The sequence below is a fragment of the Pseudonaja textilis genome, chromosome 17, assembly GCF_049901715.1.
Source record: "Pseudonaja textilis isolate UNSWEBS1 chromosome 17, rPseTex1.2, whole genome shotgun sequence".
Classification (NCBI taxonomy): domain Eukaryota; kingdom Metazoa; phylum Chordata; class Lepidosauria; order Squamata; family Elapidae; genus Pseudonaja; species Pseudonaja textilis.
Genome location: NC_142006.1, coordinates 8,180,400 through 8,207,391, shown reverse-complemented (window position 1 = coordinate 8,207,391; position 26,992 = coordinate 8,180,400). Strand labels below are relative to the sequence as shown.

Here is a 26,992-nt window from a genome sequence, read left to right as displayed (position 1 = left end):
TATATATCTGGCTTTCATCAACCTTTTCTTTCGTTCTTTTCCTTTCCTTTCTTTTCCTTTTCTCTTCTCTCTCTTTCCCTCCCTCCCTCTCATCCACCCATCCATCCTATAGTTTTCTTGGCAAAGTAGTGGCTTCTTCCTTATTCCCGGACGTTAATTCCCATGTCCTAATCGAACGTACAAGGGGGAGCGATTTCCCAATAGGCTTCCACCGAATATTAACCAGGGTAATGGAAGTGCAACCTTGCTTTCCAAACCTGATTTTTTTGGGGGGGTGGGGAGGGGGGAACCCCACTGATTTGCACCCAGCTCAGCAAAACCAACCTGGGCTTGGCCTGGGCAAGCCAAAAGCGGCTTCGGAGAAGCAGACTTGCCAATCCGCCCCCCACAGGCCCCGCAGCCCCCCCCCTCGCCTGCACTTTCCCACCTTCCCAGGTAAAGCAGGCGCTTCTCACCTGCAAACCCTCTTCTCCACCGCGGGGCACAACGGGAGATGTAGTTCCCGGCGCCTCCGCAACGCGCCGGGAGAGAGGCTGGACCGGGCCTGGACTCGGCTTCCCGGCGTGCCGCGGGCGCGCAGGCGCAGTGTGGCGGGGTCGGCCAGCGGCTGCGGAGCGGTGGGGCGTCCGCGGCGGGTCCGGGAGCAGCGTCGGCGAGAGACGGGCGGGCAGGCGGTTCTGCCCCTCAGGTGGGTCCCTCGGGGGCGGGGGCGGGGGGCGGCCTGGGGAGGACGCCGGGGAGGCCCACCCTCCACTCCCGGGCCTCGTGGTGGGGCCTAGTGGGAAGGAGGGGGGCGGCAAAGCCCCATACCCTCCCTCCTGCCCTTTGGGTTGCCCTTGAAGCCCCCCTCCGTCTCCCCCGCCCCCTTTCCAGCCCCCTCCCGTCTTTGCATTTGCAGATCCCCTCTCAATTCGCCCCCTCCCCCTCCATGCCCCCTCCCCTATTTATTGGGGTCTCTTCTCCCCCAAAATCCCCTGTCAATTCAGCCCCCTCCCTATTTATTGGGGTCTCTTCCCCCCAATCCCCTGTCAATTCCACCCCCTGCTCCCTTCCCCTATCGACCTGGGGTCTCTCCCCCCCTTAATTTACACCCAGCCCCTTCCCTTAGGACTGGCTTATCTGCCCCCCTCTTTCATTGCTCCTAATCCATCACCCCTTCCCCGTTCCTTGGTTTTCTGCCCTTTTGGTATTTATTGGACTACGATTACGTTTATTTGCTGCTTCCCTTGCGGTTCGGGGGTCACTCTGAGTGGATATTGATTGATTTGCATCTCACCTTGGTTATTTTTATAAAGTACTCAAAGCATCAAACAGATCTAATACTCCTGCCTCCTCCTATTTTCCTCCCAACAACAACCCTGTGAGGTGGGTTAGGCTGAGAGAGAGAGAGAGAGAGAGAGAGAGAGAGAGGACTGGCCCAAGGGCACATAGCTGTCTTTCATGCCTAGGGCAGGACTAGAACTCACTGTCACCTGGTGGTTGGCCCAAAGTCACCCAGTTGGGTTTTATTACTAAGACAGGACTAGGTTGTCAATCCCTCCCACCTTTTCTATTTTTGCACGGCCGTCATCCTACTTTCTGTTTCCTCCCAAGCTCAGGGTATTATGGTCACCACCCCCAAATCCTTTGACCCCCCTCTCCCCCCAATGCATTTTGCTTTGATGTCAACCGCCTGTTCCTTCCCAAATTTAGCCCGGCTGCCTTCTCTTTGCACCCAACTATTTTCGGTTTATCTCTTGCTTTGACAAACCTCCTCTTCCTCCAGTTCAGTTTCATGCTTCGACCTCGTTCGCGAGCCAGAATATTTCCAGCAACCCCTTAAGGTCTTTAGGACAAAATATTATTACATTTATTTGCTGCCTATCTCGCCATGAGGTTACTTTAGGCGACTCACAACCGTGAACTCTTGCGTTGTTCAAACGATTTTATTTCCCTTTTTATTTCTAAACAACCCTTTTGTGTTTGAACAACACAAAAGTAGAACAATAGAACTTTTAAGCAAACAAGGGAAAAGAGAAAACAAAGAAAATGCACTGATACCACTAGATAGATAGATAGATAGATAGATAGATAGATAGATAGATAGATAGATAGATAGATATGATGGGATAGAGGCGGTGGAAATTGCTTTAAATCTTGAATGTATTATTTGGGAGGTTAATTCTTAATATCAGATGTGCTTCTGGAGTTTATTCTTAGGTGGTTCCTGTTTTAAACTGGTTTTGCAGGGCTTGGAGATTTGGAGATTCAGTTCCAAGTGGTCCATTCAACAATCCGAATGCCTCATATTGAGTTTACTCCATCTGTTTTATCGCTAGCTGGTCTTTGATCCTCATAAAGATTTGTCCTTGTTCCTGAGCAAATCCCAGGTTAACCACTCCTCTGCAACCGGTCACGTCACTTTTAAACTTGGCTTGTGCAATTGGCTGAGAGCGATGGCTTGCTTTTCTAGCCGAAGTTGAGCCACAAAAGACGCACCTCGTGTTAGCCTCCTTCCAGCAGGTTGGGCAATGCTGGTCCCAGCGTGTGAATGGGGACTCGGGAGTAAGGGTGCAAGGTGATCACCCCTCCCTTCAGAGATAAAAGCCAGCTGAGAAACCGGAGTTCTTTGCAGGAAGCAAAGAAGTTTTTGCACTCAAGCCTTCAGAATATCTTGGTGTTTGGAGACTCTTTGTGTTTGAAATATTTCTTAGTAACTTTATCTGGCGTTCTTGGCAGCCTTGCAACCACCTTGGCAAGGTTCGTCCTTATCTGGGACAATTGGTTTTTAATAGCGTTTTACTGTGAATGAATAGAATTCACAGAGAAGCATTAAAAAAGGTTTTGCTTTTATCTCTGGTGTTTGTTTGCTTTGAACGAGGTTTGGGTCTGAACCGCTTGATCTCAAGCTTGTTCCTCTGTAGATGATTTCATTTTGAGTTGTGTTGGTTGTACCGGAAGGTGATTTGTGAATGTCAAGGGTTGATTTGGCTCTGATGCAGACAAATTTACTGATCAACTGACTTGTCGATTACTCATAATTATACAGTATTTCATGAATATTCTGGAACTAAGCAATTCTTCTGCTGCAGTGAAGAATCTTAAAACGTTTTGAGAAGTCTTGATTTAATTCCATGTAATCCTTGACTTACAGCAATTCATTTAGTAAATGGCGCTGAAAAACGTGACCAATGACTGTTTTTTTACACGTCCGTCCAACATTCCCCTTGGTTATGTGACCGAATTCAGCCACTTGGGAATTGACTCATATTTATGACGGATGCAGCATCCTGGGGTCATGTCATCCTCTTTTGCCACCTTCTGACAAGCCTCACTCTAACCCAGGTTCACTCAACAACCATGTTACTAATTTCCCAACTGTAGTGATTCCCTTAACAACCTTGTCAGGAGAGGTTCCCAAAATGGGACAAAATTCACTTAAGAAATATCTCGCTTAGCAATAGAAATTTGGGGCTCGATTGTGGTTGTAAATCAAGGACTATCCGTACTATATAAACAACCCCACTCCTTCAGATTCATTCCAAAGTTTATACATTAATAATTTTGTTGGCTTGTAAGAAGTCAAAAGATTCTTTCATGATGTTTTAACAGACTAACCTAGTAGGAGAAATTGCAGGGGAGAAAAATTGCAATTCTTCACTGGTTTTGTCCCCAAATCTTAGCATTTTGCAAAAGAGAAGAAGAAAAATTAGAGTAGACATTTAAAAAAAAAAAGGAGATAAATATATGTTGATGCAGTTACAAACTTGAAAATCTGGTATGAAGAGGAAGTAAAAATTATCACTGCAAACTCAAAGTAGTTTCATTATAAAATTCCAAACCATTAAGCACAGCGTTCCTGATGGTTTAGCTATAAAAAAATGTGAGTTTGTTTTTGTTTTTTAATATGCTAGGAGAAAGTGGAAGTAGAACTGTTCTTTTTTTTCTTAAGGGATATGATGTGTCTGTTCCTATTTATATCAAGATGGATTAATTGATTAGGTGGCCATCAGGTTCCTATTGATTCATTGTCAATGATAGTTGTTGTTTTTTCCCACTACGACAATCTTGTTCCCAACCTGTTCTTTCAGAATCATACCGTAAATGGCCCATGGAAAGAATTCTGGTGGAAACATACACAAAGGTGAAAAATTGCAGAATGTACCCATACAAAAGGTTGAATTTTCTCTATCCTGAGGCAATATACAAAGAAGAAAAGAATGGAATAGAATAGAATTAGAACTGAAGATGCAATAGAGTAGAATAGAATTAGAATTGAAGATGAAATAGAATAGAAACTTTGTCACTTTAAATGTACACTAACCAACATACATTCAAATGAAATTTTGTTGCCTTCAGGTCTCAGAAGACAACTGTTATGCATATAGCCACCTACACAAACATACATGACACAGAAACATCACAATCTAGTTGAGATGCATGGCGGAGAAAAATAAAATCCTGCGAATTAACAAGATCATTTACAAGAGGCTGTTGAAAGTTACAGGGGCATGAAAAAAAAAGTACTTATGACTCCTCCCCCTCCCCCCATTTAACCTTTGTAGTTATGTGATCAAAAATTCAGATGCTTGGCAACTGGCATGTACTTATGACAGTTGCAGTGCCGTGTCGATCCCCTTTTGCAGAGGCACCTAACAAACATATCACTGAGGGTCTGCAGTGGTTCACTTAACGGCCGTGGCAAGAAAAGCCGCACAGCGGAGCAAACACTCACCAAACTGCCTTGCTTAGCCACGGAAATATGGCGCTCCATTGCGGTCATAGGATAAGGACTACTTGGCCGGGGTTTTACAAAGAGAGGATGTATTTCTCTGCTTGCTCTAAAGCGCCTGCAGACACAACCCACAATTCACAAGAGCAGTGATTGTCCTTTTTCCCTCCAATAACGCCGTTCTCATTTAATACCTATCAACCAAGAAATATTGCATACTTTTCACAGAGCAAGCTGTACTTTAAGGAATTAAGTCTTCAATTTTATAGCCCTTTAAATTAAAACCCCTTTAAAAACAAAAAACAACAACACAAATACTTCCTGGAAATCTCCACCAGCCATAAAACTTGGAGGTCCTGTTTTGTAAAAGTTCTACTAGAAGAGGAATTTTCCAGCTGTGTGCTGGAGATCAGACTTCATACAATTTTTCTTATTTCCCGCACCACTGCATATTTTGTCTTATCTCCTCCTTGGGGATGCTTCCTCGATAGGAAAGGACTCAAGGCTGCAAAGGAGAATGACTAAACCGAGAAATTACTCTCTCCTTTGGCAAAAAAACCCAACGGATCGGGTTTCTGAACTTTGGCTTGTTTGAAGAAGGATGTTTTTCATTTTTCTAAGCTCCACTTTCGACCTGGCGTTATTAGACACCCTGATACCTACTCAGAACACCGGCTAGGTTAGCCAGTTACCAGGAGATGGTGAGTTCTAGTCCTGCCTTGAGCAGGAAAGCCAGCTGGGTGACTTTGGGCCAATCACCAGGAGACGGAGAGTTCTAGAGTCAAATTTTGAAGATATTTAAGTGCCAATGTTAGGAGAGGAAAAATGCAGGTTTTTGCGGATGAAACGTAGGGCTCAACTTGCCTCGTGTGTATTGTTTTGTTTTCAGTTTGCGATACTTTTTATATTTGCATTTTTTTAATGGGAGGGAATGATACATCAGTATTAAACAAAAGAAAATACAAAATAGCAAAACCAAACATTTACACAGGCGTAGGAAAACTCTCTATGTATATAGTACATATTCCAGGAAAATGCGAACATTTCAGTGCTCGGATCAACATATCCGAAATATATATTTGTGCAGATGAAGTGGTCTCTTAGGGTAAAATGCTGCTAATAGTTTCCAAGCTGCCTGTTTGCCGACATCAGAGTCTCTCGTCTGGAGTTTAGAAATGAGGAAGGATTTGGTGAGAAACGGGGCCTTTTCGGTGGCTGCCCCAATTGTGTGGAATTTATTATCCTGCGGAAACACAGGGACTCCTCCGTCGGTTGAAAAAGTTCTTTTTTGTGTGTGTGTCCTGGCATTTTTGCCGAACGTTTCCTGCGCCAGTTGTATTTAAAGATGCTCTTTAAAGGGAAGATTGTCCCTTCCACAATCCTTCTCTGTATTTTTAACTCTGGCTGAATAATCAGCTTTTAAACCAACGATAGTTTTCACACTGGAAGCCCCTTTTGAAGGATACAGCCTTGAAGGGAGCGATATCAATGTCTCTACACATAAGAAAATATTTTTCGCTCTGCCCTTTCCTTCCCTTTCTCGAATGTACACGGTTAGATGAATGAACAAGACGCCATTCTCTCTCTCTCTCTCTCTCTCTCTTTCTCTCTCTCCCTTTTTCTTCCGTTTCTTCCCACAACATGGCTTTACAAGGGCCTGTTTTGAGATGACGTTCCCGCCATAAAATGCTGAATGGCTTCCTTTGGATTAAAGTGCTTCTTTGTGAAACATCAGACTCTTTAAAAAAAAATAATCCCCACACATTTGTCCCACTTCTGCTATTGCAATATAGAATTTTTTTTTATCAAACTTCATACAGAGCTTTTTGTTCCGTAAAGCTTATCGGGTTTGCTTTCAAGGGCTTGAAAAAGGAAGCCTTCCAACTGAGAAAATTGCTGATCCCCAAGAAATTCTGAAAATGGAAGATAAATTGATAGGCTGCCTCATGTATGTATATATGGATATGTATATATGTGTGTGTGTGTGTGTGTGTGTGTGTGTGTGTGTGTGTGCATATATATCCTCTTTTAATGCAACGAAAGGTTTCATGGTCAAAGAGAAAAATGCGTCGAAGCAATAACATTAGACATCCATTCCAGCAAGACATTTAGAACTTCCAAGAGCTGGAAGGTCTCTGAAAGTAACTATAATTCAGAGTTTGGTTTAGTGATTAAGGCATTGGGCTAGAAAGGGGGAGGCCGTGGGTTCGAGTCCCACCTTAGCCATGGAAGCCAGTTGGGTGAGTTTGGGTCAATCCCCAGGAGACGGTGAGTTCTAGCCCCGCCTGAAAGTCCGCTGGGGTGGCTTTGGGCCAGTCAACCTCGCTCTCTTTCAGCCAGATCCAGCTCACGAGATTGTTGTGGTGTGTAAAATAGGAGGAGGAAGGAGCATCGTGTGTTCTCCGCCTTGACTTAATTGTAAAAATAATAAAGGTGAAATATAAATAAATAAGGGTCTGGAGGCTAAACCGGGTGATGAACGATAGAGGGAAAGGAGTGTGCCTAATCTAACGAAGAGGAGGACTGAGCGGGACATGATAGCAGTCCTCCAATAATTGAGGGGCTATCAGAGAGGAGGAGGAGTTGCCTTATCTCCCAAAGCACCAGAGACCAAGAAAAGAAGCAACGGGTGGACATTTGATCCAGGAAAGATCCAGCCTGGAATTAAGGAGACACTTGCTGACAATAAGAGCGAGGATTCAGTGGAACTGCTTGTCTCCCAAGAGTTACGGTTGCTCCAGCACTGGAGGTTTTCGAGAAGAGATTGGACAGCAAATAGAAGGTCTCGCTTGAGCAGGAGGTTGGACTAGAAGACCTCCAGGGTTCCTTCCCATTATTCTACGTTCTGTTGCTGATTAAACAGCTTGACTTGTGTTCTTCTTCACCCGTTAGACAAGAAGCGGGGGCCGGAAGGTGCATAGAGACTTTTCTTCCCAAGGTAGAGCTCAAGTTCACCTCTGTCCGTTTTTTGCTTTTCCTCCTCCTCGGCAGCGAGCGTTGCTGACTTCTTCCGTGGCTGCCTCCTCTTTTGAAAATGGTCAAGCTGGACATCCACACCTTGGCTCACCACCTGAAGCAGGAGCGGCTCTACGTCAACTCGGAGAAGCAGCTGATCCAGAGGCTGAACGCCGAGGTGCTGAAGACGGCCGAGAAGCTGTACCACACAGCGTGGATCTCCAAGCAGCAGAGGATCAACTTGGACCGATTAATCATAACCAGGTAACGCGGGAGGTCTTCCTCCAATCTCCCACCGTTTCCCCCGGAGAAAGAATGGGATACAAGTCTTATTATTTCAGCATTTTTATTTACGATGTTTTGTATGGAGCTAATATATACAATTATATATAATAATACAGATAGTATTAAGTGGTGCGGTGTGCCCAGAGGTGGAGCTCTCGCCTCACAATCGGGAGGATTGTGAGTTCGATTCTAGGTAGAGGCAGATCTTTCTCTGGGCACACTGAGAGTATATCTGCTGAACAAACACTCCGTTTTTCGAAGTTTGGCTCGAGGATCATGATTGAATTAGGGCGATTGCTGGAATCCCGACACAGGTTGCAAGTCCTTCTGGAGGGGATTGTTGTAACTTTTGAGTGTATTTCCAAGGGGCCGGTCGCAAGGCGAGGAGGACCTTTGTGCGTTGCTGTTCTGCCTCCTTCACGCACGGGACCTCCGTAAGGAAATCTCTCCCCTTCCTCGCTACAGCGCGGATGCCTCGCCGGCGGAGTGTTGCCAGCACGCCAAAGTGCTGGAGGACACGCAGTTTGTGGACGGCTACAAGCAGCTGGGCTTCCAAGAGACGGCCTACGGCGAGTTCCTCCACCGGCTGCGCGAGAACCCTCGCCTCATCGCCTCCTGCCTGGTGGCCGGCGAGAAGCTAAGCCAGGAGAGCATCCAGAGCGTCATCCACACTGTCTTCACCTCCCTCTACGGCAACTGCATCATGGCCGAGGACGAGAGCTTCCTCCTCCAGGTCCTGCGCTACCTGATCGAGTTCGAGCTGAAGGAGAGCGAGAACCCCCGGCGGCTGCTGAGGCGGGGCACCTGCGCCTTCAGCATCCTCTTCAAGCTCTTCTCCGAGGGCCTCTTCTCCGCCAAGCTCTTCCTGACCGCCACCTTGCACGAGCCCATCATGCAGCTGCTGGTGGCGGACGAAGACCACCTGGAGACCGAGGCCCACAAGCTCATCGAGCGCTTCTCGCCCGCCCAGCAGGAGAAGCTCTTCGGGGAGAAGGGGTCGGAGCGGTTCCGCCAGAGGGTCCAGGAGATGGTGGAGACCAACGAGGCCAAGCTGGTGGCCCTGGTCAACAAATTCATTGGTTACCTCAAGCAGAACACCTACTGCTTCCCGTACAGCCTGAGGTGGATCATGTCCCAGATGTACAAGACGCTCTCCTGCGTGGAGCGGCTGGAGGTGGGCGAGGTCAGGGCCATGTGCACGGACCTCCTCTTGGCCTGCTTCATCTGCCCAGCGGTGGTCAACCCCGAACAGTATGGGATCATTTCGGATGCGCCCATCAACGAAGTGGCCAGGTTTAACCTGATGCAGGTACGGTATCCTCCTCTCCTCTCCGCTCCCTTCCCTCTTCCAATCTCCTTCCTTCCTTTCCTCCCTCTTCCCATCCCTTTCCTTCCTTCCTTCTTTTCTCCTTCCTTCCCTCTCTCCTTTTCTCCCTCTCCCTCCTTTCCCCCTCCTCCTTTTCTTCCTTCCTTCCTCTCCAAATATTTTTCTACCCACCTTTTCTCTTTCCCTCTTTCCTTCCTTCCCTCCCTCCTTCTCTCCCTCTTCCCAATTCTTCTTCCTTCCCATCTCCCTCCTTCTCTCATTTCTTCCCTCCTTCCCCTCAAAATAGTTTTCTATCCATCTTTTCTCTTCTTTCCCTCTTTCCTTCCTTCCTTCCCTCCCTCCTCTCCCTCTTCCCAATTCTTCTTCCTCCCTCCCCTCTCCCCCTTCCCATCTCCTTCCTTCCTTCCTTCCTTCCTTCCTTCCTTCCTTCCTTCCTTCCTTCCTTCCTTCCTTCCTTCCTTCCTTCCTTCCTTCCTTCCTTCTCTTCCTCCTTCCCTCCCTATTTAAGATACAACCGTTCATGAAACCCGAAGCCTCTATTTCAGGTATGACGGACGAGCCAATTGAAACAAAATATGTTTTCAATGGGGGTTTCTGTTGTAGGTTGGGAGGCTTCTGCAGCAACTAGCTATGATTGGTTCCGAAGACGGAGATCCCCGCATCAAGTCCAACCTGGGGAAGTTTGACAAGGTAACAAAAATCAAGGCGATCTTCGAAGCTTCCCCCTTCGGTCTTGAAGTTTTGCCCTCCTGAGAAGCCATTTAGCCGTGGCGTTTGAAGTGGCCAGCAGTTCCTTAAGCCACAGGTGGCAGGAACCACATTTAGAGTCTCTGAAGGCAGGGCTGGCTTGCATTTCAAAGCAAATTTGAGAATGTGGGGCCGTGGAAGGAAATTTTTAAGAAGGAACATCCCAGCGGAAGAAGCAAGCGACAGGTGGTTTTCGACTTAATAGTTTATTTAGTCACTTAACAGTTGGGGCAAGAAAAAGTCATAAAACAGGACAAAGCTCAGTTAAATGTCTCGCTTAGCAATGAAAAGTTTTGGCTCAACTGGTCGCATTGCACTAAAATACCCCCACCTGTATTGCACTAAATCATGGTTTGCCTTAGTGTATGCTTTCACTGACGCTGTGGCTTTATAGGGCTGTGTGGCTTCGTTCCTGGATGTGGTCATTGGCGGCCGGGCGGTAGAAACCCCGCCGATGTCTTCCGTTAATCTCCTGGAAGGGCTGAGTCGAACGGTGGTTTATATGACCTACAGCCAACTTACTACCCTGGTAAGTCTTCCTAGAACCCAAGAGATAGCCGTCATGAGCTGGTTCCTTTCTTTTTCTTTTTCTGGGGTCCTTGGTGGTTGGTTGGTGGTTTCCTTGCAGACGTTTCATGGTCAAACTAGGTAACACCATCAGTGCTAGAAGAGAGTGGCTTATCTGGGTTCCTGGCGTCTTCCCAACTGTGTGTGTTTTGCTGGCCTTTCAAGGCTGCAATTCCTTCTCCTGCCCTGTCCAGTGAATTGTCACAGCATGGATTGTGTGGATTTTTATTTACAGTTCGTATGTACTTTGTTTTCGGACTGAGTTTCCTCCACTTAAAGGCTGTTCCTGGGAGAGTTTTTTCTCCTGCCGAAGGTAACCTGGACATGGGGGGCAAAGTTGGAGGTATTAAAGGGACTCTCCTTGCTTATTTGACTGTGTTGCCTTTGTGCCACGCACAACACACCACCTAAGTAACATCATCAGTTCTAGAAGGGAGTGGGGTTGGCTCCCTGTTTATACACTAGCGTCTTGCCCTGTCAGTGTTGGTAGGAGTGGTCTTGATTCGTCTTCCTTGATTGGGCTGCTAATTAATGCATTGGTAACTTCCTTGATTGGGGTGTTGTTTAGTTGATTGTTGGTCTGGTGTTAATCTTCAATGTTCATTCGGTTGCTTTGGTCTCTTTTGTTTCCTTTTAGGCTTTTGGGTTGGCTCTTTTGAGCGGCGTGTAGATGTCATTTATCTCTGTGTGTCTGTTGATGGCCGATACTATCTATCTATCTGTCTATATTTTCAGGTTAGCTTTATGCGAAACGTCATGTCCGGCGATCAGCTCAAGGAAGACCGCGTGGCTCTCGAAAACCTGCTCTTAAATCTACCCCAGAACAAGCCGGGGAAAAGTGGGAGCCAGGAGTTGACGCCTTACAACACTCCGCAGCTCTCGCCTGCAACGACGCCAGCCAGTAAAAAAAATCGATTGGCCATCGGTAAAAAAAAAAAACCCAACAACACGAGACTGGCCGGTTGGGTGGGCAAAACACAGAGCTGATCCTCGACTTATGGCCCACAGTTGAGCCCTAAATTCTATGTTGCTAAGCGAGACCATCGCTGAGGGAATTTCCGCCCCATTTTACGACCTTTCTTCATTGCCGCTGTGAAGTTAGTCACAACCGTCACAGATACGAGTCAGCTGCCAAGTGTCTGACTTTTGACCCCGTGACCACATTCGTAAGCCTGGGACAAAACGGTCCAAAAGTTCCCTTTCTTTAGTGCTGTTACGACTTTGGTCACTAAATGAACTGTCGTAAGTCGAGGACCAGCTGTGTTTAAAAATCTGATTTGCTGGCTTCACTTTGGGATGCTTTCCTTTTTGACAATGCCTGGCTGCCTGCTGCTCCTTGGTGTATTTGTAATTTACAGTTGGTCTGGGGATATATATATATATATACACACACACACACATACATATATATCTCTCCTCTCAACAATTTTTCTTTTGTTTCTCTTCAAATGCGGCCAATCCAGGACAACAATTGGCTACCATCGCTGCCTGGGATAGCTCTGCTACGAACCTCACAGCTCATATAAATCTCGTAACCCCTTTTGGTGGGTAGTGGATCTCTCTCTCCTCTCTCTCTCTTTTTTCCTCTCTCTCTCTCTCTCCTTCCTGTTGATTAGGGTGTCCGCAAAGCTGATCTTTCCACACCGGCTTACCTCGCTGAACGCGTGTGAAGAACCGTTTTTGGCCAGGCAGCTTTGTGTATTTATTTAGCGTCCTGCCATTATCATTTTTACAAAACCACTCCAGGAGGCGACGCACCTCTGCCACACACCTTCATCCGCCTATTTCCCCCCATACAAGAACCCCGGGATGGTTGTTGGTCTGAGACTGGCTCAAGATCACCCAGTTGGCTTTCCTGGTGAAGGCAGGACTTGAACTCGTGGTCTCTTGCTTTCTAGCCCGGTGCCTGAACCTCTAGAGCAAACTGGCTGTTTTTAGGGCAGAGTTCTTGAATCGGACTCCGCATGCACACAACAGTACTCCCTCTCCGCTGAGGCTTATTAAAACAATTAAATAGAAATCATCTGGATTCTAAGACATCGCGAGACTTGCTTGGTTTTGCCTTTGGCCAAAGTTGGATGAACTCGCTTCTCGAGTTTCTAAACCGAAGGTTTGCAGGACAACACATCTCAAACAGTTGAAGTCAACCCACGAAATCTACAGTGACAGTAACTAACTTAGTGCTGCATGTGAATTCAGACAACCTGTTCTTTAAAAGGGTGTTATTGAGAAAGCGAGATCCTCGGATCTTTCAATACATTAAATCTTGTCAAGCTTATAGGAGGGAATTTTCTGCCGAAGTGTAGTAACGTTTTAGCCCTGATTTTCGGCCGTTGTCGTTGAATTTCAAAGCTTTGTGCAACGTTGAAGTCTCACAGCACTTCACAAGGAGCGCAGCGCAGTTGCAATGCGGTGTAACGTCGGTGTAGCTCTAGCCCGTATTAATTTCCCAGTTATTGGTCGACGTCCGACTGCATGCACATCACAAGAATTGGCCTCGGCTGCCATCTTGTCTTAAACTGTAAGATGTTCCCTGAACCCTCTGCCACCCCCCCCCCAAAATAGGACACTTGTAATATGTATGTATTTATGGTTGTTCCAGCCACGCGCAGTAGGAGCCGTTCCAATATTCAGATGGACCAACATCCAGATTACGAGGGATTCTCCCAAGAGACCATACAGGAAGTCCAACCGGAAGAAGTTTTGGTCATTTCTCTTGGGACTGGTCCACAAATCACGCCTGGAATGATGTCAGAAAATGAGGTACGTAAGCGATGTGAAATATGCGTATATCCAAGCAACTCAGCCCCCAATGGTACGGTCAACTCATAAAATATTTCTATGGTCTTTTTAGAATCGCCAACAGAAAGGGAAGTGGGGGAAAGGGGTTTGAAAGAGCCGCGTGGCAGCTTGGAAATCGAAAGCGCATTCCATAAATAGTTTTTCAGAGATAGTAACTAGGCGACTGGAAGTTTCTGCCGTGCAAAATTCTAACTGGAGAACGTGATTGAGGATTTTTGGCTATGGATGTGTCCCATTGGAGAGTATGAACTATTATACATCCAGGGGGGGGCTGGAGGGAAAACCAGGGTCAGGAGTTATAATGAATGGTGTGTCTCAGAGTCAGCTACACCCAGGCAGTGCCAGACATGTTAACTCTCAATAAATCCTTTGGAAGTTTTGGAAGTTTGGCTCGAGACTCGTAATTTCATTGGGGGGTGGTAACTGCCGGAACTCCTCTTCTCTGTGCCCAGGTTTTAAACATGCAGCTGGCTGATGGGGGTCAAGGCGAAGTTCCTGTTGACGATTCCAAACTCCACGGTAAACCTGATAAAACCCTGAGGTTTTCCCTCTGCAGTGATAATCTGGAAGGCATATCCGAAGGTGAAGGGCTCACTTTTGTTGCTTGTCCCTCAGAAAAACGCGTTTAAACGGAGCATTTCGTGCGTTGCTGTGTCTCTGGCCCGCTGTCGCAAAGCCCCCGTTAGTTTTTTTATTTGCGCCTCTCGCCTTTTTTCCTTTACAGTTTTTGGGTTGTTGTTGTTGTTGTTGTTGTGCAGCCTTGGCTTCCTTCTGTTGGCATTTATTGTGTCTCTTTTGGGGTGGGGGGGGCTGGTGCAACTTTTAATTGGCGTTTTGTACTGCCCTCTCTCTCTCTCTCCCCCCCCCCCATCCAAAACAGGCCCTTCTAATCGCTCCAATTCGGTGTCCTCGCTGGATTTAGAGGGGGAATCTGTTTCGGAATCGGGGGCTGGCCCATCGGGAAGTAACGGAGTGGAGGCCTTGCAGCTTCTGGAGCGTGAACAAGGTGAGAAGCATCCGGCAAAGTTATCTAGCAGAAATGTCTCCCAAGAGGCGGGTGGGGTGGGGTGGGGGAGGCATAATGTCTCAGTGATTAAAGAGGTTGAGCTTGTCAGCAGACGGCCCAGGTTCGAGTCCCGAGTGCCGCGCGGGTGAGCTGCCGTCCCTTGCTTCAGCTCCTGCCCATCTGAACAGTTCGAAAGGATGCCGGTGCGAGTAGATAAATAGGCACCACTTTGGTCGGAAAGCAACGGCATTCTGTGCTCCTCGGCATATATTTGTGCTGTCTCAGGGTTCCAAGTAATACACTCATAGCAAACAAAACTCCGAGGCAGGTGGATTCCTCAAGTAGTTTTATTGAATATATCAGATTGGCACAGTTCTGGTGAAAATCGACTGAAGATTCCCACGGTTTTACACCTAACTAAAAGTAAACAGTTTGCCACTTTCTCCAACCAGTCAGTCAGACAGTCCAATCACGGCGCTGTCGGATTGCCTGCCGATATCCCTCCGCCTTTCCCTGACCGGGTGTGAGAATGTCCTTGGTTTTCAAGGAAAGTATTTTGCTTTTTAAAACAGCTACTACCCAGGACAATCTGGACGATAAGCTCCGCAAATTTGAAATCCGCGACATGATGGGCTTGACCGAAGACCGGGACATCTCGGAAACCGTGAGCGAGACCTGGAGCACGGACGTGCTGGGGAGTGACTTCGACCCCAATATCGATGAAGACCGTTTGCAGGAGATCACAGGTGAGCCAGGAGGAGAAAGGGAGAAGTTTGGATATATAGAGAGGGCGTCGCAAATGAAGGCGGAATCTACCTGTCCTGGGATAATGTGGCAGGATCCAATCTGAGTCGATCACCGGGATTGGAGCTTTTCTCTTCCCAGCTTTCAAATTCGTGCTGGAGCCCATCCTCAGGGAATTTTCTCTCTAGCAATTATCTATCTATCTATCTATCTATCTATCTATCTATCTATCTATCTATCATATATCATCAATCTATTTTGTGTCATCCATCCATCTGCAATCTGTGTCTTTCCATCCATCCATCCATCCATCAATCTATCAATAATTAATCTATCCTTCTGTGTTATCTATCTATCTATCTATCTATCTATCTATCTATCTATCTATCTATCTATCTATCATCTATCTATCAATATCTCTACCGAGTGTGTCTGCCTATCTGTCCATCCATCCATCCATCCATCCATAATCTATTCTTCTGTGTCATCTATTTTCTATCTATATCTGTGTCACCTGTATATCTACCTACCTAGTAACCTATTACTACCCCCCTCTACACACACACACACACACACACACACACACACACACACACACACACGTGTCTCCTTGCGACCTGTTCACGACGACTTCTGTCCCCTCCAGGGGCCACCGCCGAAAACGTCTTGGGCAACTTGCTGTGTTTGCCTGGTTCCAGCTCGGTGCTGTTCGACCCCTGCACAGGCTCCACCATCTCAGAAACCACCAGCGAAGCTTGGAGCGTGGAGGTCCTGCCAAGTGACTCAGGTGAAGAATCCTAGCGTTCCAAGTGGCGGAGAAATGGGATTGAAAGGGGCCCCGAGGAGCCGACGGCTCTCCCTCCTCCACCTTCCGTAACCCGTAAACAGTCCCTTCTCTTTATTTTTGGCGTCTATTGCCATCTTAAAGTGTGTGTGTGTGTGTGTGTGTCAAAGTGGCTATGCAAAAGAGAGAAGGAAAGGCCATCCATCCAGATTTTGTTCACCGGGGATGCTGTCGCGGTGTGTAAGCGTGAGGACTGTTGTGAGTCCCTTTCTCTCCGCGCCCCCCAGCACTGTTGTAACTTTGGCCGGTCATTGAACAAGGCACCGTGAGGAATGCAGGTGTTGGAATCTAGTTCTTCCCTCTCCTCTTTAGAGGCTCCAGACCTGAAGCAGGAAGAAAGGCTGCAAGAATTGGAGAGCTGCTCGGGGGTAGGAAGCGCCTCCGACGATACCGATGTGAGGGAAGTGAGTTCCCGGCCCAGCACACCTGGCCTCAGTGTGGTCTCAGGTGAGGGAAGTGGAAGGTTGCCTTAGCACGGGTCAAATTGCTTCGGTTTGAGAGGAAGCAGCAAAGCAGAAATATATCTGGGTCTTTGGAACCAGGTATCTTAACCGTAAGGGGAGAAGGCTGGATTTGCCTTCTCTCCTTTCCACAGAGAATTGTGGGAGGTTTCAATTCCCAGAATCCTTAGCGGCACCCAGGCTGGCGTTGGGAATCGAAGTCCCTGCCTTCGAGGGTCTATGGAGATCCTGCTCTTGATTCACGGTTGTCCGAAAGGGTTTTTTCCAAAAGGCAACTGGACTTTTAGAAGATGCTTCTTCGGTTCTTGTTTAGTTCTTCAGAAGCGAAGAAGCTCCTCGGATGAGGAGCGAAACCTCTTCAAGCAAAAAAACGAACTCCAGTTAGCGGCCTTTTGAGGAAAGCACTTCGAGACCTCACGTTACGCCTGGGCTGCATGACTTGGAATTGTGGGAGTTGAAGTCCACGGACCTAGAGGGTGTCCATTCATTTTTACAATCCCCAGCTGTGACTAGGCTGGTTCAGGGGAATTCTGGGAATTGGCGTCACGTCCCCAGAAGATCTGTTGACTAAACTGGCAGGGTCGGCTCCAGGTTTGCCCTTCATGCTCACGAGAAGCCTCTTGTCGCCCTCTTAAAGGGATTAGCGCGACGTCCGAAGACATCCCGAACAAGATAGAGGATCTCCGGTCGGAGTGCAGCTCCGACTTCGGTGGGAAAGATTCGGTCACCAGCCCCGACATGGACGAAACGGTGCACGGTAAGGAAACGACAGAATAACAAGGGAGCTGGGAGGGACCTCGGAGGTCTTCTAGTCCAACCCCCTGCTCAGGCAGGAAAACCCCACGCCATTTCAAACAAATGGATGGAAACTCACCAAGGAAAGAAGCAACCCAGAACTAAGGAGAAATTTCCTGACAGTGAGAAGAATTAATCCGTGGGACGGCTTATCTCCAGAAGTTGTGGCTGCTCCATCACTGCTACTTCATTTTCTCCTCCTCCTCTTTTCCTCCTCCTCCTCCCTCCTTCCTCCTTTCTTCTTCCTCTCTTCCTCTTCCTCCTCTTCTTCTTCCTCTTCTTTCTCTCCTCCTCCTTTCTTCTTCCTCTTCTCCCCTCCTCCTCTTCTTCCTCCTCCTCCTCCTCCTCCTCCCTCCTCCTCCTCCTCTTCCTCTTCCTTCCTCCTCCTCCTTCTCCTCCTCCTCCTCCTCCTCCTCCTCTTCTCCTTCTCCTCCTCCTCCTTTCACTTCCACTTCCACTTCTTCTGCCATATCTTTCATCGGATGTTGACGATCATGTTTTGGCGATCCTATTTTTACCAGCAGCTGCGCAAAAAAGTGCTGTTGACTCTTGTCTCAATGAGTCCCTTAGAGATTTGGAAGCCCTGGTGTTCTGCCTGGACCTTCTTCTGCCTGGACCTTCGTTTGCCTTCAGTCTTTCCTTGGAGGATCAAGTGAGGGAGGCCGTATTTCTCCCGGTGTCGCATCGCAACGTCCGAAAGATTCCAACGTTCACTTCCTTTCTGGTTTTGATGGTTTCCCTTGGCCTTCCCCATCCCTGGAGGTTTTCAAGAAGAGACTAGACAGTCCCTTGTCTGGAATGGCAATAGTCTCCTGCCTGAGCAGGGGGTTAGACTAGAAGACCTCCAGGGTCCCTTCCCAGTTCTCCGATTCTGTTAAACTCCATGCATTGGGTCGCCGGCCGGCTCTCAGCTCTGGAAGAAAGTTGCCAATGGTTTCTCCCATTTGTTTCTTCGCATTTCAGGCGCCAGCCACTTGACCTCCCCTCCCTGCCCAGCAGACTCCCTTCTCGCCATGTTCGACCCCTTGGTGTCTCATGAAGGTAACCTCTCCCTCCCAGGCGGGAAGCCCTCACGAGCTGCCCCTCCACCTCTCCCCCACCCCCCCGAGCTCCCTTGTGACCCGTGGCCTGTTTCCCCGGCAGTGGTCAGGCCCAAAGTCCACTACGCCCGGCCGTCTCACCCGCCCCCGGACCCCCCCATCTTGGAAGGCAGCCTGGGCGGGAGCGACGCCCGCCTGCCCAACTTCACCTCCCACATGGCCCTACTCTTCGACGCGGAGACCTTCAAGCAGCGCTACTCCTACCCGGAAAGGCTGGTGCGCAGCAGGAGCTCCGACATCGTCTCGTCCGCACGGAGGCCCATGAGCGATCCCGGCTGGAACAGGCGAGCGGGAAACGAGGAGCGGGAACTTCCGGGGCCCGGGGGCAACGTCGGAGGGGGAGCGGCGATCGCCGGGCCGCAGTCTTCGTCCTCGTCTCCGAGCAAAGATTCCTGCAGGGGAGAGGTAGGGCTGCCTGTCCCTTGAGTCTTCCTGCCGTTTCTTTCTGGCGGGATTTGGAAGTGGGGCGGCATCAGGGAGTAATGCTTGCAAGGACAGAGCAGGAAAGAACCAGAAAATGTCATGCTGGCTGTAAAATGATCCTTTCCCCCTTTCCTTTCGTTTTTCTCTTTCTCTCTCTCTCTCTCTCTCTCTTTCCCTTTCCTTTCCCCTTTCTCTTTCCTTCCCTGTTCCCCTTCCTTCTTCCCTCCCTCCCTTCCCGCTTGCTTGCCCGCTTTCCAACTCTGTGCCACGATGTCTGGATCTCTTGGCTATTTAACCTGTTTCATCCCTTCCTCTGCTTTCACGACCGTCCAGAGGAAAATGGATCCTCCTCCCTGTTGTAATCCAGCTCACTTCCTAATTTCCTCCCGTAGATCGAAGACCGGAAAGACAGCGATGATGAGAAATCTGACAGAAACAAACCCTGGTGGAGGAAGCGTTTCGTTTCAGCCATGCCCAAAGGTGAAGCATAGTTCAGCTGGGATGACCCTTTTTTTAAAAAATAAATAAAAATCTTCCGTTTTCAACAAAGAGAAACTTCCTTCCTTCCTTCCCTCCCTTCCTCCTTCCTTCCTTCCTATCTGTCTTTTTCCTTCCTTCCTTCCCTCCTTCCTTCTTATCTATCTATATATCTTTTTCCTTCCTTCCTTCCCTCCCTCCCTCTCTCCCCTCCTTCCTTCCTATCTATCTTCCTTCCTTCCTATCTATCTATCTTTTATTTCTTCCTTCCTCCCTCCCTCCTCCTTTCCTTCTATCTATCTATCTATCTATCTATCTTCTATCCTTCCTTCCTTCCTTCTCTATCTATCTTTTTCTTTCCTTCCTTCCTTCCTATCTGTATCTATCTCTTTTATTTCTTCCCTTCCTTCCCTCCCCTCCCTCCCTGTAAAAAGGGGGTCTGGTACCAATTAAAACGTGGCTTGCTTACTTCCCAGCTCCAATTCCATTTAGAAAAAAAGAAAAGCAAGACAAGGAGAAGGACGACTTCATGACCGACCGATTTCCCTCTCTTCAAGGTTTGTAGGGGTCGCCGCGGTTCTCGTAGCCCGTTCTTGCTAACCTCCTGTCACTTCACCAGTAGTCCTCTAATTACAAGCCTGCCCATTACGGCGTTAAGTTGTAACGGTCGCAAAAGACCTGAGTCACGTCACGTTACTCTGCTGTGTAGTGCAGTGTCGGTGTGGTGTCGGGGGGTTTTCAATTCAATGTGTGGAGTGTGAAGGATGTGCGTGTTTGTGTTTATTTCCATGGTCATGATGTGCAGTGAAGATGGTGTTTGATTTCGCTGTACGAGGTGCAAGGACAAACTCAACTCAACTCAACTAACGTCAGGGGTGAAGAATCCAGACTGGAACGTAACGATTCCAGGCTGCTTTCTCTCTTGACTCCTCCCTCTCTCTCTCTCCTCCTCCTACATCTCCAGTATTATTTTGGGGGGGAGCATAATTCTGTAGCATGGTTAGATCTTCAGCCACGCTCTTCTTTCCCCACGTTGGGTTAAGCTGCTCATTCATTCGAGGGCCAGAGAGAACAGGAAGGGGGCTCGATTCCAGGGGGACCGAAAAACGTTCTAATGTTTTCCGGTTCGGTCCAATCTTTCAGATGATTCCAGCCCTCGGCTGGGCACTCAAGCCCAGGCGGCCGAAGATATTCTGGACAAGTACAGGAACGCCATCAAGCGCGCCAGCCCTTGCGAGGCGGCCGTCGTGAATTATGACAGCACCGGTGAGTCTCTCTCTCTCTCTCCCCCCTCCCTCCCCCTCTCGCCGTCCGCCCTTTCCTTGTGGGGGGTGGGGTAAAGGGGGGCTGCTGGAGCCACGCTCAGCTTATCCCGCCCTCTCAACTCTCCCCCTCAGAAGCCATGGGAGACAGCGAGAGCCTCCACGACGCCTTGCAAAACATCTCGGCCGACGACCTTCCCGATTCGGCCAGCCAGGCAGCTCAGCCGCAGGACTCCTCCACTTTCTCCTACAGGTGCTTTGATTGGCTCAAGCACAGCCCGGGGAGGGAGCATTTGGGGGGGGGGGGGGGGGGGAGAAAGATGCCCTTGGGTTTCTTTTTAGCAGTTGTGGGGGGCGAGGAGGCACCGTTAGGGCTGGGCCTAGAATCAGCTGAGCTGATTCTTCTCCTTCCCGTTGGATTCACGGGGTCGGTTCCATTCCTTGCCTGGACTTGGCAGGACTACGTACTTTGGGATGAGTGAAAACTAATAGAAAAGGGGCTCTGTGTGTGTGTCTGTGTGTGTCTGTGTGTGTGCAGGGAAATCTGGAAGGAGGAAAGGTAGAAAGGAAGGAGGAAGGGAAAAATGAAGGAAAGGAGGCAGGGAGGGAGGAAGAGGTGGAAGTTAGTAAGGAGGGAGGGAGGAAGGAAGGAAGGAAGAAGAGGTGGAAGGGAAGTTAGTAAGGAGGGAGGGAGGAAGAAAGAAAGATGGAGGGGAAGTACCTCTTTTGCTCTCGACAGGGACGCCAAGAAGAAGCTGCGCCTGGCGCTCTGCTCCGCTGACTCCGTAGCCCTCCCGGTGTTGTCCCATTCCACGCGGAACGGCCTTCCCGACCACACAGACCCTGAAGGTGAGGCCTGGAGGGGCCCTCTCCCCACAGGGAGCCCCCTCCCTTGCCCCCCCGGCAAGGTTTTCATCCGCCCACCCCTCCTCCTTTCCATTTGGGGTGCCCTCCCCAAGATGCTTCTTGGATGCCTCATCTTTCCCTAATTCATTCCTTCCCCTTTTCCTTCCCTTCCCTCCTCTCCTCCCCTTCCTTTCCTTTCCCTTTATTTTTCTTTTCTCTTCTCCGTTCCTTCCTTTCTTTCTCCTTCCTTCCCTTCATCTCCCTTTTCCCTTTCTTCTTCCTCCTCCTCCTCCTCCTCCTCCCCCTTTCTCTTCTCACCTCCTCCCCTCTCTTTTCTTCCTTCTTCCCTCCTCCCTCCCTCCTCCTTCCTTCCTTCCAGACAATGAAATCGTCTGCTTCCTCAAAGTCCAGCTGGCCGAAGCCATCAACCTCCAGGACAAGAACCTGATGGCCCAGCTCCAAGAGACCATGCGTTGCGTCAGCCGGTTCGACAACCGGACTTGCCGGAAACTGCTGGCCTCCATCGCCGAGGATTACAGGTTGAAAAAGCCCCCCTTTCCCGGAAGGGATTTAGGCCAGGGGCCCATCGGTCAACCTGCCCCTCAGACCAGAGCCGACCGATCCCTGAAGGTCCAGGGTGGGACCATCTGCTCAAGGGGGGGGCCCTTGTCTGTTTGTAGGAAACGGGCCCCTTACTTCACCTACCTGACCCGCTGTCGCCAGGGCCTCCAGACCACCCAAGCCCACCTGGAACGGCTGCTGCAGCGAGTGCTGAGGGACAAGGAGGTGGCCAATCACTATTTCACCACCGTCTGCGTCCGTCTGTTGCTGGAGAGCAAAGAGTCCAAGATCAGGGAATTCATTCAGGGTGAGGCGCAGTGGTTCGGATTCAAGGGGGGTTGTTTTTTTTTTAATAAAAATACTACTGTTTCTGTGGGAGGGACGTGGCTGGGTGGGTGTGGCAGGGGAAGGATATACTGCAAAATCCCCATTCCCTCCCCCACCGCACCCCACTAACCTGCTTCCCAGCCCAGTTCTCCGGCTATTATGCTCTACAAAGTCCCCTCCTCCCAATTTCCCAGGCACAGGAATGTTGTGGCGTGGAAGCTTCTGGCGCTAATGTGGCTTCCAAACGTGGCTCTCTCCCCACCACCATGGAGTTTGCTCGTCACAGAAGGCCACAAAAGAGGATGCCATGACCCCACGGGATACGGGGTCGCTCAAATGAGGACCCAGATTGTTGGGAGAGGGGCGAGAGACCGATTCTCTAGACCCCTTAGGGAGGTCTGTCAAAGCCCTGCGAAGCAGCATAGAAGTCCCAACTCCCAGAATTCCTCAGCTAGCAGGCTTTGAGATGGGTGGGCTTCAATTCCCAGAATTGCCCCAGCCAGCATAGGTGGGAGTTGAAATCCACAAGTCTTAAAAAGTGGCCACGTTTGGGGAGCCCTGGTCTGAGGGCTGCTGCTAGCGCTAACCCTTCTCGGCTTCCTTGCCCGCAGATTTCCAGAAGCTGACCGCGGCGGACGACAAAACGGCCCAGGTGGAAGACTTCCTGCAGTTCCTCTATGGGGCGATGGCCCAGGACGTCATCTGGCAGAACGCCAGCGAGGAACAGCTGCAGGACGCCCAGCTGGTGATCGAACGCAGCGTCATGAACCGCATCTTCAAACTGGCCTTCTACCCCAACCAGGATGGGGACATCCTGCGGGATCAGTGAGTCTCCTTGTGGCCCTGAGGGGGCGGCCCTTCGTCCCTGCAGAGGGGGAAAAGGCCTTTCTGGGGGACCCATGGTCCCCAATTTCAACCGAGGAGGATATTGGCAGCTCGGGTGTTAAAATGAGGGGTCCTTAGTGCTCTCTGAGCTGAGTCGGGGCTAACGGAGAGAAATGCTGACGCCTCTCATCCTTCCGTTTATTGACAGGCTCCTCCATGACCATATCCAGAGATTGTCCAAAGTGGTGACGGCAAACCATAAAGCCCTTCAGATCCCAGAGGTAATCTCCCATCTCCCGAGTTCTCAGCTTGGATCCCTTCCTTCCGATTGCAAAGTCCAGGATGCTACAACGGGAAGTGTGATTGCGCGCTTAAAAATTGTGCAAAGGAAAAAAAAAATGGAGCCCAAAAGAGGGAAGGCTGGCAGTGTCAACTCGTAAAGCGTTCCTGGCCTGCTTTTGAGTTGCCATAGGCAGGAAGGGGCGGGGGGGGAGATCTGACGGAGAAGCTCGGTTGCTCTGAGCAGAAGCACATTCCGCACATGCCTTTCTCCAGATTGTGTCCCAGGTTACCAGAGCCGACGGCACCTGGGAAAGTGCAGGCGTGTTGCTCCTAATAAATAATTGGATTTCTTTTGAAACTTGGCTCAAGGCTCATGAATTAATTAGGAAGGACGGAAGGAAGGCAGGAAAGAAGGACAGAGAGAAGGTAGGTAGGTAGGAAGGAAGGAAGGAAGGAAGGAAGGAAGGAAGGAAGGAAGGAGGGCCATGGGTCACAGTGGTTAGAACGCAGCATTGCAGGCTAATTCTGCCGACTGCCAGGACTCTGCCTTCTATCCTTCCAAGGTCGGTCAAATGAGGACCCCAATTCTTGGGGGGCAAGAGGCCGACTCTCTAAACCACTGGGAAGCACTGGGAAGCACTGGGAAGTGATATACAAGTCTACGGGCTATTGCTACTGCTAGTGAGGGAGAAGATATGACCACGGAGGTGGATCCATGGGGCTTGATGCTTCTCTGGGAGAACCTGGGGGGCTCCTTCAGACCCGGGGGCTCCAAAGCAGAAGAAGGGAGCTTCTCCCCTGGCTTGGATGAGGCCCCTCAAGAGCAACCCCCCCTCCTTCCTTCCCAGGTCTACCTGCGGGAAGCCCCCTGGCCATCGGCCCAAGCCGAGATCTGCACCATCAGTGCCTACAAGACCCCCCGAGACAAGCTGCAGTGCGTCCTGAGGATGTGCTCCACCATCATGAACCTGCTGAGCTTGGCCAATGAGGACTCGGTCCCCGGAGCGGACGATTTCGTTCCCGTGCTGGTCTTTGTCCTTATCAAGGTGAGGAGGAGGAGGAGGAGGAGGAGGAGGAGCTACCAAAGGGAGGGAGCTACCGAATTTCAAGGGAGTCCCTAGAAGGTTGACTTTATTTGTGGTCCTTCGTTGCATCTAATTGGATAAGGCCTTTGTAGAAGATCAGCCTTCCTTCTTCCAATCCTCCCTCCTTCCTTCCTCCCTCCTTCCCTCCAGTCTTTCCTCCCCTTTTCTCCTTTTCTTCCTTTCTTCCTCTCCCTTCCTTTTCCCCTCCCTCTCTTCCTCCCTCCCTCCTTCTCTTCCTCCTCCTCCTGTCTATCCTTACCTTCCTTCCTTCTCTCTCTCCCTTCCTTCCTGCTGGAATCCTTCTCTTTTTCTTCCATCTTTTTCTCTCGTAACTCTTCCTGCCTCCTTCCCTCTTTCTCATCTCCCTCCCTCCCTCCCCTTTCTATCCATCCTCATCTTCCTTCCTTCTTCCCCCCCTCCCTCCCTCCCTCATCTTTCTCTCTTTCTTCCACCTTTTTCTCTTGTAACCCTTCCTTCCTCTCCCTGCCTCCTTCCCTCTTTCACATCTCCCTCCCTCCCTCTCTCCCTCCGTACGTTAACAAGAAATCACAATCCCACCCAGCATCCGGCTCTGTTCTCCTAAGTTGCAAGAGAGAAAGGGAAAAAAACAACAACGCCATTTCTGGTTTGGGTGTCGTTGTCCACTCCCTGTTAGCGCCTCGTTGTCTGACCATGGAATTAGACTTCCAGCTGGACCCTCCCCTTCCCTCCCTCCCTTTCCCACCTGGTCCCTGAAAACTCAGCCGCCTCCCTTCGGCAGCGGGAATGGTCCCCCCTTCTTGCTCACCCACGAGACTCTCTCCCGCTTCCGCCACTCAGGCCAACCCGCCCTGCCTCCTGTCCACCGTCCAGTACATCAGCAGCTTCTACGCCAACTCTCTCACCGGGGAGGAGTCGTACTGGTGGATGCAGTTCACTGCCGCCGTGGAGTTCATCAAGACCATCGATGAACGGAAGTGAGCCCAAGGCCGGCCGTTTCTGCTCCGGGGAGCCCCGGGGCCCACGGGAAAAAACTCCCCACTGAATGTAATTTCTCCTGGTTCCCTCTTGGGCCAGAGAGATCCCAGCGACGGACGGACGAAGGAGAGCCTCAGTTTCCCTCTTGTGTAAATACGGTATTAATCCGACTAATAGGGTGCTTTGGAGAATGACTTGGATGTGTTTCTCATATTATTATTATTAATTATTATTATTATTTTGTTGTATCCCAAACAAAAGATTTCCCCCTGCTGCTTTTTTTCGTTTAGAAAACTAGCACCGTTTCCACCCAGATTCCAAAGGGACCATGTTTTTATAAGGAATCCTGGAATCTTCCCAAGGTCTCTCCCTCTCTCCCTCTCCCTCTCTCTCTCTTTTTCCCTCTCGTCACTGGGAATCTCAACGGATGAGGTGGCCTGTTCGTTTCCCTGGGGTAGTTTTACTGTTCTTTCTCAAATAACAATAATTATTATTTTTTTTAAAAAAAAGCTTGCACTATTTTAATTTGTCAACTGGGCCGTTCATGTTAATATTCTGATGTGGGATTGGAGAAGGGGGCATTTGGCGAGAAGAGGACCCCTCCCAGCCGGAGGGAAGAAAGAGCTTGCAGGGAGCAAAGAAAGAAAATCCCGGAAAGGGAAACCTTTAAATCATGGTCAAATCACACAAATGTAAAAAAATTTTTTTTGCCATTGGACACGTTCCTCCAGATCAATGCTACGACTGCCTTCTGAATTTAAAGCTGATTTTTTTTCGCCCCATTCCTTCTTTTGGAAGGAGAGTGGGGGGGTCAAAGCCCGAGTATTTAATATTTAATGTGAAAGATTATTATTACTCAAACTGGAAGTTACCCAAAGTTTCTTCTTTTCCCCCTTGTGTTTAGTTTTCTCTTTTTCTTTTCCAAACGAAATTCGAAAGAGCATTTTAGTATTTGTCTGTTGCACAAGGCGGGAAGTTCGAAACAAAAGGGATTGTGGCAAAGAAATGGTAATACACACACACACCACACAAATAAAAGTCTCGATACCTTTGCTTTTTTTTTTTTTTTCCTTCTGGAAGATTGTGTATAACTGTACAAATCCCAAATGAACTTTTTTCCCCCTCCCCATGACGAAACCAGAAACTGTAATATATATTTTGATTATTCATATTAAAAAAAGGAAAAAAAAAAACATTCAGCAGGTGTTTGGGCAAAGTCTTTCATGATTGGGCGCTTCGTGCGCGTTTCATTTCGAGCGTCCGAGCCTTTTAATGTCCAACAATCCGATTTGCCACAATTGGAAGTGAACAACGCCCGCCGGGAGAAAAAAAGGGGGGGGGGAGGGGGACTTGCTACAATTTTTCACACCATCGTTGCGACGCCGATCCAAATTCGGATGCTTGGACGCTGACTCGTATCTTCTATTAATATCTCTTTGGTTTTCTGATTTCCAACCCTGCGTGAAAACTATCCTCGCTGCTGTTATTGTATGCAATATGATGGATTTGTTTGCTAAGTTTCCCTTTAATTATTCCCAGTAGGAATAGTTCGGGTTTAAGTTCTGTTGGATGTTCTGTTATCTCCTGCAACCATCTTTGTAGC

The 26,992-nt window shown here is 49.2% G+C and overlaps 1 protein-coding gene across 5 annotated transcripts; it reads left to right on the top strand.

Annotated features, from left to right (window-relative positions):
* Window positions 1-568: 568 nt before the first annotated feature.
* Window positions 569-26,584, top strand: GAPVD1 (GTPase activating protein and VPS9 domains 1). Of its 5 annotated transcripts, XM_026712535.2 has the most exons (27): window positions 569-688; window positions 7,703-7,930; window positions 8,417-9,260; window positions 9,882-9,968; window positions 10,420-10,554; window positions 11,328-11,517; window positions 12,056-12,136; window positions 13,195-13,355; window positions 13,847-13,976; window positions 14,275-14,400; window positions 14,973-15,146; window positions 15,791-15,931; window positions 16,301-16,435; window positions 17,087-17,206; window positions 18,208-18,285; window positions 18,388-18,749; window positions 19,160-19,247; window positions 19,721-19,801; window positions 20,388-20,510; window positions 20,642-20,759; window positions 21,246-21,355; window positions 21,732-21,891; window positions 22,033-22,220; window positions 22,852-23,065; window positions 23,274-23,346; window positions 24,196-24,393; window positions 25,252-26,584. In XM_026712535.2, exons 2-27 carry the CDS (start codon window positions 7,746-7,748, stop codon window positions 25,390-25,392), a joined length of 4,443 nt encoding a protein of 1,480 aa, XP_026568320.1. In that variant the 5' UTR covers window positions 569-688; window positions 7,703-7,745; the 3' UTR covers window positions 25,393-26,584. The 5 variants fall into 5 exon arrangements, with proteins under 5 accessions (XP_026568320.1, XP_026568325.1, XP_087770737.1 ...); XM_026712540.2 differs by lacking the exon at window positions 12,056-12,136 and having other exon boundaries at window positions 13,847-13,913; XM_087914611.1 differs by lacking the exon at window positions 12,056-12,136 and having other exon boundaries at window positions 13,847-13,913; window positions 20,370-20,510.
* Window positions 26,585-26,992: the final 408 nt, after the last annotated feature.